The sequence below is a fragment of the Lycium ferocissimum genome, unplaced genomic scaffold, assembly GCF_029784015.1.
Source record: "Lycium ferocissimum isolate CSIRO_LF1 unplaced genomic scaffold, AGI_CSIRO_Lferr_CH_V1 ctg1821, whole genome shotgun sequence".
NCBI lineage: Eukaryota > Viridiplantae > Streptophyta > Magnoliopsida > Solanales > Solanaceae > Lycium > Lycium ferocissimum.
This window is the reverse complement of record NW_026717673.1, coordinates 34,351-44,988: the sequence shown is the minus strand read 5'-3', so window position 1 is coordinate 44,988 and position 10,638 is coordinate 34,351. Positions and strand designations below refer to the sequence as shown.

The window sequence follows — 10,638 nt, the reverse complement described above, 5'->3', positions numbered from 1 at the left end:
CAATTTTAAAAAGCAAAATAATAAATAAAACACTTAGCAAAATTATTAATAAATAAAAAAATGCAAGGAGCAAAACAGTTATCAGATTAATAAATAAAAAAATGTGAAAAATTATTTTAGGACAAGCCACTCAAGATAATGTTGCTAAAATTTAGGAATTAGGAATTTTTATAAATTGAAAACACACGTGTTTGAACACAAATTAGTTTCAGGGCCTATTTTTGTGGAACTATATTTTTACAAAATACTCGGAGGAGATAATAGCACATAAAGATAATGTTGCAAAAAATAAGGAATTAGAAATTAATATAAATTTAAAACACAGTTGAACACAACTCAGTTTTAGAGTATACTAGTAAACTTGCATTAAACCTCATTGAATTTATACACCAAAATCTAAGGGAAAAACTAGCACATTATAGAAAGAAAAGTAAAGCGAATTGTACAAAAATGTCATCAACCATACCAAATATTGTGGTATTGATTGGTGTTACTGACTATACTTCACTAAAATAACATTGTCAGTAATATTTTGTCATAAAATAATTCACTTTCTTCTTCATTTATATGTACAGTATATTTGTGTACAATTCAAATCATAAATGATGCGAATTGCTTAGATCATATAAAATTAAAGGTATTTAAACTATATTGCAAGGAATACCACTTTTGTTGATTTAGGTGTTTGCCTTTATCATGGAGATTGTGCTTTGGTGTTGAAACATCTAATAAGTAGTTTAATTAGTATATAAGTCGAGAACACTATAAGCATTCCAGTGGTTCTTCCGTTGGCAATTAAACATAGGTTGATACTTTATTATTATGATATTTGCTAATTAAACCTCAAAGCAACATAATAAATAAAGATTACAGTAATATGAAAAATAAACTATGATCCTTTTAACCATAAAAGAAATAGAAATTTTAATAGTCGCAAGAAAATTAAACAATACTTTCAAAAGTAAAAGTACCGAAATATAAAATTTACTAAAAAACAATGATCTAGACCGTTGGGATTTCTCACCATGACTAATTTCTTCTCCTCCGGTGATTTCCTTGCTACGCTGGGTGCCATTGGAAAGTTATGAAATGGCTTTATTTTAGAGACCTTTGAAATAGAACTTCTAGTGGCCAAGTTTATTAATGAGTTTGATTATTTTAATTGGTACAATGATTAGTTTTAGTTCGCTGGCTTTCAGACTTCCAAATATTTAGTTGAATTAAATGAAAACACTGAGGAAAAATTGAGGGGTCTAACGATGGTAACACATGTCATACATCAATTGATTTGGTGTAACACCCGGCGTGGTTAAGGTTTTACTGTCCAACGATTGGTGATTAATAGCGGCTTTTGGAATTCTAATCGTTGCTCTTTTAAAGCCTTTAACTAATCTAGTTAGATATATCTTTATTTCAGTAGTTGTAACCATTCAATTTATTTTCGAAGGACAAAAATAATGATATTTAACAAAAAGACAAACTCTCTTAATGCCCACAATTATATATAAATAAATACATAGATCTACACCTTTCTCTTTGGCAACATACCCCCACCCCAAGCCCCATCCACCCCCACCCCTTGGTTAGGTCAGTGCACCCATTTCTCTCCCTCCCTTCACTACTCCATCTGTCCCAGTTTATATGACCCTCTACTTTTTTTAGTCAGTCCCACTTGGTTATCCGGTGCACCCTTTTTGTTTTTCCTCTCTTTATTGTTCACTATGTCCTAATTTACATGACATTTTTTTTTTCTCAATCCAAAAAAGAATAACATCTTTTTATATTTAGTAGCAATTCAATTTTAAATTTATCTTTTTACCTTTAATAAAATCATTTCTAGTCACATAAATTTCTATTTTTTAAATCACAAATTTTAATTTTTTTTCTTTATTTCTTAAATTTGATGATCAGTCAAACATTTTCTTATAGAATGGGACAGAGGAAGTACTGTTCTTTACCCATGTAACTCTCCAGTCTCCACTTCTCTCTCCCCTATCCAATGTGCTTTTACAACTTTCTCTTGGGCAACACACCCCACCCCTTGGTTAGCCGATGCATCCCTTTTCTCACTCTCTCTCTGCTAAACTAGAAACAGACGACAAATCTCCGAGCTGGCAAAGATTCCATCTTTAATCGTCTCTTCCCCATCCATTCCTCTAATAATAATTCTATCACTCTCTAATTCCCCCACACAAACCTAAAAATTCTACAAAACTCCTCATTCTACCACTCTCCCCCATCCCTTTCTTTATTTCATTTTCACACAAATCTCACAACCCCACACCCCCCTTAATTTAATTTATTAATAACACCCAACAATCATTCTCCAACAAGTATCTTTCTTTATTTGTTTAGTTAATTTAAATTAATAATGGGTTGCACCACGTCCAAGATTGATGATCTACCGGCGGTGACTCTTTGCCGTGACCGTTGCACCTTTCTTGATGAAGCTATTCATTACCGTTACGCTTTAGCTGAAGCCCATTTAGCTTATCTTCACTCACTCAAAAACATTGGCCTCTCTTTACATAATTTTTTCCAACAAAATACTCATCTTTCTAACTCTAATTCTACCCCTCATTCACCTAAAAATGACCCCCCTAGACATCCTGTTAATGTTGCCATTGATGAGAATAATGTTTCTCACTCTAGTTCTAGTTCACATCTTCATTTTCATTCTGATTCTGATGATGATGACCACGTGTCCCGTTCTGAATCTTTACATCATATTCCTAACCAACATTCTGATATTCCTAACACTTCTTCATCATCATCATCAGTATGGTCCGTTTGTTTATGGGGATCAAGAAATGCTTGGTTTAGATGGTTTTATGCATATGAATTTTATGAGGAACCAAACAATGCCTTCAGTTACTTATGAACAACTACCAATGAGTACTGATACTGTTCATATGAGTGAACCTGTACACTCTACTTCTTATTATCCTTATGCCAATAACCCGAACCTGAATCCAAACCCGAACTCTTATGACAACTACTCGGGTTATCCGAATTATGGTGGGGCTGTGGTGGGGCCCACATTGGTGGCTTCGAGTTCGAAACAACCACCGCCACCACCGTCACCGCCGAGGAGTTCACCGTGGGAATTCTTGAACGTTTTTGAGAGTTATCCTGTGTTATATACGCCAAGTAGTAGAAGTAAAGACTCAAGAGAGGTGAGAGAAGAGGAAGGTATACCTGATTTGGAAAATGATGAGGATTTTGAACATCATGATGTTGTTGTTAAGGGAGTTCGTGAGGATGAAAAAAGGTTTGTGGATGAGGTTGTTAAGGCAGTTGAGGTGAATGAGAATGAGAAGGGTGTTGATTCAGAGTCGATACAACACCGGTCGAGGCCGAGTTCATTGAACGAGGATGAGGATGATCCGGTTGAGTATGAAGTGCACATGGTGGATAAGAAAGTGGTTAATGAGGAGGAGAGCCGGGGAAATGTAGCTAGTTTTAAGAGCGATTCGGATGTTGTGAAGGAGATTCAGGTTCAATTTGAGAGAGCTTCGGAGTCGGGGAATGAGGTTGCTAAGATGCTCGAGGTTGGAAAACTTCCTCACAACCGTAAGCACGCCACATATCAAGGTATGTGGTCAGAGGCGGAGCCGGGATTATTAGTTTATGGGTTCTGAATTATAACTTTTTTGCTTATTGGGTTTTGGATAGGTTATTTGTACATATTAAATAAAATTTTCAACAGAAATACAGGGATTGAACCAGAGTTACCCGATGTGGTTGTGATCAAGTTTGATTTTTGATGTCATTTTCCTTGTAAAGATTTTGTCTTTATGTTTGTGAGCTTTGACAATGAGCTAGCGTCGTGTCCATTTAATTTCTTTTTATTAGTGCAAGTAGTACAATTGGTGTTGTTGATCTTTGAGGTTGTGCCTAATTGATCTTTTACTTTTCATTGGGATAGTTTCTTCCAAGATGTTGCACTCCATTGCCCCTTCCTCGTCTGTACTCGCCCTACCTTCTACATCAAAGAATGCTGCGATTGAGGTTGCTGATTATGCCATTTTAGATGTAGAAGGAGATATTAGTTCAAGGCCTAGAAACATTTCTTCTACATTACAGAAGCTGTACCTCTGGGAGAAGAAACTGTTTGAGGAGGTTAAGGTATTATTTGATCTACTCACTCTTCTTTGCTTTTTGCCCAATTGTCTATCATTTACAAACTTTGAATGAGTCGTTTAGTTTTGTAGGATGGCAGTTACCGGTCTTGTTTGCCTGCTCTATATGTACGTTAAATGATGTGAGGAATTAAGATTGTTTGTTCCTTTGTCTAGTACGTAGTAATAAGAAAAGGAACCATTTGGTGCTTGATACATTTAGAACTTTTATAGACAATCCATGTTTCTCTGCGCTAATAGAAAAATTCTAATGCTGCACATGTGTACTTTTTAATCTTGTAATGTTGCTTCGCTAATGTAGAGTAGATAATTTTCTTTGCTTGAATGCTTTCATATCAGTTTAACGGATCTTTATCTTCTGAATTACAGTTGGTTGATCATCATATCTTCTTTTATGGCATGTGTTACTTGCATTTGTCCTAAGAAAAGGTGTAACCTAATAGGCACTGCCTATGTCCCCTCAGTTTGTCATAGAGCTCCTTTCTTTGTCAATCTCTGTAGGTTTCTGAGAGTCTCTTTGTACTAGTTTCTTGGTGTTCAATCTGCTGTTGTTGTTTGTACTAGTTTCTAGGTGTTCAATCTGATTAGAATTTTGACTTCTCTTCCTCCTTTCTTCTCCCAATTTATTAGCTGCAATTATTCCTGTGACTTGTATTCTGTTTGACTAGCAATTAGCATCAGCTGTGCAATTTGCATGATAATGATGTATTTACTTTGCTTGGTTATTATGTGATTGTGGTTGTGGTTTTCAGGCGGAGGAGAAGATAAGGGTGCTTCATGAAAGGAAAAGTCGAAAGCTGAAGCAATTAGATGAAAGGGGTGCCGACTCTCACAAGGTTGACATGACCAGAAAATTGGTTTTAAGTCTCTCCTCAAAGATTAGAATTGCAATTCAGGTAGTTGATAAGATTTCTGAGAAGATAAACAAGTTGAGGGATGAAGAGTTGTGGCCACAACTGAATGAACTCATTCAGGGGTATGTGCATTTTGTGGACCTTATTGAATGGGCAACAAATAGCTATTGGCATATAAAAATTCTTGCTGAGATTGTGAAGAACTTTCTGCATGGTTTTGCTATTATTAGTTTCCTTTATACATGGAAGTGAAAAGGGTCGACTTTGTTACATTTTGATTTCGAGTTTTTAATTTTCTCTACAAGCTTATCTCTTAACAGCTTCTTCATATGCGTCTGTCTAATCCACCATCTAAAATAATCTACTTACCTGAATAATTAAAAAAAGTTATGGTATAAAATGTTGTTCGGTTTTCTTTATCCTTGGGGCAATAAAAAGAACAAAACATATGAAGAATTTCTGCTTATAATACTTTTGTATTCAGTTAGCCATCACAGTTACTGCTAAAATAGTTAGGATGTAGACTACCATTAAATTGAGCTGCAATTTTAGGCTCTATGGAAATACTTGATTTCCATCTTGGGTCAGTGAACATGTTCATGAAACTTCATAATATAATTTTTACAAGCCGAGTGCATAAATGCTGCAGCAGTTGATATCTTTTCTTGTTCTAGTATCAGTCTAATCACTTCCAAGTTTTCTCGATGACTTTTTGTCTCTTCACTGATTATACATTTATCTATTATTTCCAACTCTTAAGTGTCTCTTGTGTGGTTCTTGTGTGTAGGTTAAGTAGAATGTGGAAATCGATGCTGGATTGCCATCGCCACCAATGCGTAGCCATTGAAGCTGCAAAACGATTAGATGACATTGCATCGCACAAACACTTCAGTGATGCTAATCTTGAAGCCACTCTGCAACTTGAGCATGAGCTTTTGAACTGGACTTTGAGTTTCTCTTGTTGGGTGAGCGCACAAAAAGGCTATGTAAGAGCATTGAACAATTGGCTTATGAAATTTCTTCTATACGTGCCTGAAGAAACAGACGATGGAATAGCTCCCTTTTCTCCTGGTAGGATTGGCGCTCCCCCTATTTTTGTCATTTGTAATCATTGGTCACAAGCATTTGAAAGGGTTTCTGAGAAAGAGGTGGTTGATTGTATGCGAGATTTTGCTACAAATGTGCTTCAGCTCTGGGAGCGAGATAAGCTGGAATTGCGCCAAAAGATGATGGTGAATAAGGATATGGAGCGACAAGTGAAGAACCTTGAGAGGGAAGACCAGAAGATACAAAAGGGGATTCATGCACTAGACAAAAGAATAGTTCTGGTCTCTGGTGAGGAAAATAGTCTCTCATTAAATAGGCATGTTTACCAGAGCGAGACTAGCAAAAATAGTAGTTTTCAGGTTGGTCTACAACGTATATTTGAGGCCATAGAAAGGTTCACTGCTAACTCCTTGAAGGTATACGAGGAGCTTTTGCAACGTATTGAGGAGGATAGATTTGCTCGAGAGCCTGAGGCAGTGTCATAGCATTGCTTGCTCTTTCCGGCACCCGGATATGCTTATTCTCTAATTAGAAATTATAGAGATTCCAGGTTGGGAGACAAAGGGAAATGAAGCCTCGTCGGACTTGCTACTCTTGCTGTAGCATTGTTACAGCTTGATCAGTTTCATCCTCCTTCGCAGAAAACAGATGTAATAAACTAAGCTGACAGCAATATGCCTTTTGAGTTGTTGCAACGGGAACTTTTTGCAATGCTCAGATCAGATATTCTTGAACCTTCAATTTTAGCAGTCTCCTTGGATTTGTTCCAACAATAATATACTTACCAGGCAGGAAATGTTTAAAGATGAAAACTGTCTTGTTGGAACTACTGTTGATGAACATCTGAAAATTGATTGCTGGAGATAATCAGATGGACTTGACTTGAAGTCTAGGATCACCAAGCTGGGGTGTCGGGAAGGAGGGGGGGAGTGATTGGTTCGGGTTGTTATTGGCAAGAGGGAGGTGCGTGATGCCGGGACGCCAAGCTGGAATGTCGGGAGAATAGAGGTATTGGAGTCGTTCTTTCGAGACCAACGACACTTCATTTTTGTAAGGGGTGTTCTGCGACTGAGGCTGTTTGGTGATGTAAGTCATGAAACTGCAGTTGCCTGACATTAAGCATGGGATCAGACTAGAGATATTACATTAGTTGTATTTTGGTTGTTGAATAGGGACGTGTTTCTTAAGAATCCGGCGCCAAAATGGCTTTCTAGCTTAAAGACAAAAATGGCATGTCCTTATTTTTTCTATACCAAAATGGGTTTTTCGTTGGGCAACCAACTAAATGTTAAATAACATTAACGTCTCTGTCATTTTGTTAAAAAAAAAATAATTTTAAAATACCATTTCGTTGAGCTACCAGCGAAATGTTTTAATTTTTTTTTTAATATTTCGCATTTCCTTACAATCCCAGTGAAATGCAATTAAATTTTCTTCTTATTATTTGTTAGCATTTTGTTTGGTGTCTAGCGAAATGTGGTTTTTTTTTTTTTTTTTTTTTTAATTTTTAGCATTTCGCTACTAAACCATCAAAATGTGCTTTTTTATTTTATTTTAAGTTCGTTTATATTGCGACTCTCGTGACTTAAAGAAAATAAAGTTGCAGATTCAAATTTAAGACGAGATTGATTTTTTTTTGTAGTTCGTGACCACATCCTAATAAACTTTTTTTTTTTAACATTCTTAGACTATAAACCATTTATTTAAAAGTTATTTTACTCTTATTATTGCAATTTTGATAGATTTTTACACATAAATTTATACTCCGTATTTGTACCATATTATATCCTTCATCTTTCAATTTTTTCTTTAACCATTTCATATCTTTCAGGATTGTAATGTTCGACACCCTTCACATCCAGATCTGAGTGAAGAGGTCGAAATGAGGTGCTAGTCTGAGGAACGTCGAAAACGAGGTTCGCCAAACCCTCTTGCCTCCAAGGTTGTTGGGAATTGCTAAATGCGGCAAAACCTTATGATGTTGCTGGTGGAGTAACCATATTAGACGAGTTATATGGAGCCTCGGATAGAATCATAGATGGGCCACATATATCCATGGTCGGATTATATAGTGGGAGCTGTGTATATCCATAGATGAGTGATATGAAGCTTACGGAAGCGATCATAGATGGGCCGAAAAATCCATCTATGGATAATATGGGCACGTTGATGATAAATCCATCCACGGATAATATAGTCCATAAATCCATCGATATCTATTACGCTCCGTGAAGCTTCCATATCACACATCTATGGATATACACAGCTCCCACTATATAATCCGACCATGGATATATGTGGCCCATCTATGATTCCGTCCGAGGCTCCATATAACTCGTCTAATATGGTTACTCCACCAAAGAACATCATAAGGTTTTGCCGCATTTAGTAATTCCCAACAACCTTGGAGGCAAGAGGGTTTGGCGAACCTCCTTTTCGATGTTCCTTAGACTAGCACCTCATCTCGGCCTCTTCACTCAGATCTGGATGTGAAGGGTGTCGAACATTACAATCCTGAAAGATATGAAATGGTTAAAGAAAATTGAAAGATGAAGGATATAATATGGGTACAGATAGGCAGTATTTATTGACCGAAAAAAGTAAAATAGTTCACAAAATTGAGTCACGAACTACAAAAAAAATTATTTTGATGTGACCAATCAATGCTCGTCTTAAATTTGAATCTGCAACTTTATTTTCTTTAAGTCACGAGAGTCGCAATATAAACGAAATTGAAAAAAGAAGCACATTTTGCTGGTTTAGTAGCGAAAGGCTAAAAAATAATAAGAAAAAAATTAAAAACTTTTCGCTGGTAGCCCAACGAAATGGTATTTTGATTTTTTTTTTTTTTAACAAAATGATGGAGACGTTAATGTTATTTAACATTTCGTTGGTTGTCCAACGAAAAACCCAATTGGGTATAGAAAAAAAAGGACATGCAATTTTCGTCTTTAGGCTATAAGAATGTGCCATTTTGGCGCCGGACTCTGTTTCTTAAGATTCAATCAATAATATGTATCTAAAATTAGATATGTAGACGAGGAAATAGTTGAACAGTTAGTGTTTTGACGATAACAAGGTGAATTCCATCGGATATTTGTTTATGGCTGGTTTGGTCCAGGAGAAAGGATTATGCACCCTTTTGTCTCTTTACCATTTTTTATAAAATCGATGTTAGAATCATCAAAGGCCAAAATTGTGTCCTCAAACAAACTGTTAAAACATCAATCAACTTACAAGAAAATAATTAGAGATACTTCTTGGTTCTTTACTTCTTATGACTAAATTCAAGACTCTAGTTCTCCTTATCTATGATTCCATTTTATACGCAGCACGGTTATGTTTGCTGTATCATACAACTTGTATGATTTGTTAAAAGACAATGAAAATTAGTAAATCAATGCAAAGGCCTGTTTCTTTAATAAAATGATAGCATAGTTGTCAAATTATTATTTTCTCCGTGGAATGATAATCCATTGAAATTAATGGAAACAAGACTGGGAATGACTTTCTTATCCGGAAGCTTTTCTGATGGGAACTTTCAAGAGTTTGTATGCATAATTCTTGATATATTGAGCTTTTTTCCCCAGATGAATATTTTGAAGACTGATATAAAAGAGAGGAAAGATGAAATTTGTTGACAGACGTGATTTTATTGCACAACTGCTTATTTCATATAAGCTGATATGGGCATTCTTTTTTAAAGCTGTTGTAAAAAACTTGAAATGATAGTGGTTGAATCATGAACATGATGGTAAAACACACAATACAAAATATTGCCCGAATATAATTTGATCCAAGCCAGACTCATTACTCGATTAAGTATGAGATTTTCATTTTGTTCCCTTTTATACATATACTAGTAAGCTAAGTTTTCAACATATACACAACAAAAATGTCAAGTGAATAAAAGAATTGTACAAAGGGGGTCAATCAATGACCAATAAAAACCAATCTCTACCTAGCAGCTTAAGGACAAGTTAAGATTATATATGTTGCTGTGATGGCAAAACCGAATATCTACACATTATATCGGACAATTTTTCTTCCCCCTCCGCAGCCATTGTTCTATGCAACTTGCGTGATATTCATGTCCACATTCAAGTGTATCAATTGTCTCATAATTTACATATTCACATAGACAGATGACACATATTTCTTCTATACCTGAATTAACGCCAACCTTAGAAGAATAAGCTCGTCTTTTCATCAAATTTTCTACAGTAATATCCTCCTCGTTGCCTTCAAATGGCTGTAGGTCAGTTGTGACATAGGCATCATCAATGAATTTACTTGTTGGCTGAAAGTTATAATAGAGATCCCACAAGTATGGGTATGTATGACCAGTATTGGGAGAAAAAGAGTTGTTATGTGGGTTATCAGTACTGTTTCTTGGAAATAAGAAATCATCTGGAATTTGGGAGGAATTTCTGTAGTGATTTGGCGGACCTTGACGATGATTGTGGGCTTGTGAAATATGACGATTTTGCATATTTGTAGGAAACGGGAGAAATAGATTTTTGGTCCTTTACAAACTTTTTTTTAGTTTTATGACTTTTTTACTGAAATCTTCATTTTTCACATATAAGAGATGT

The 10,638-nt window shown here is 35.7% G+C and overlaps 1 protein-coding gene across 1 annotated transcript; it reads left to right on the top strand.

Moving 5' to 3' along the window:
* The first annotated feature begins 2,159 nt into the window (after positions 1 to 2,159).
* Positions 2,160 to 7,427, top strand: LOC132042830 (protein ALTERED PHOSPHATE STARVATION RESPONSE 1-like). The gene is made up of 5 exons (XM_059433344.1): positions 2,160 to 2,715; positions 2,759 to 3,594; positions 3,929 to 4,128; positions 4,895 to 5,118; positions 5,784 to 7,427. The coding sequence occupies exons 1-5, from the start codon at positions 2,372 to 2,374 to the stop codon at positions 6,526 to 6,528; spliced, it is 2,349 nt and encodes a 782-aa protein (XP_059289327.1). The 5' UTR covers positions 2,160 to 2,371; the 3' UTR covers positions 6,529 to 7,427.
* Positions 7,428 to 10,638: the final 3,211 nt, after the last annotated feature.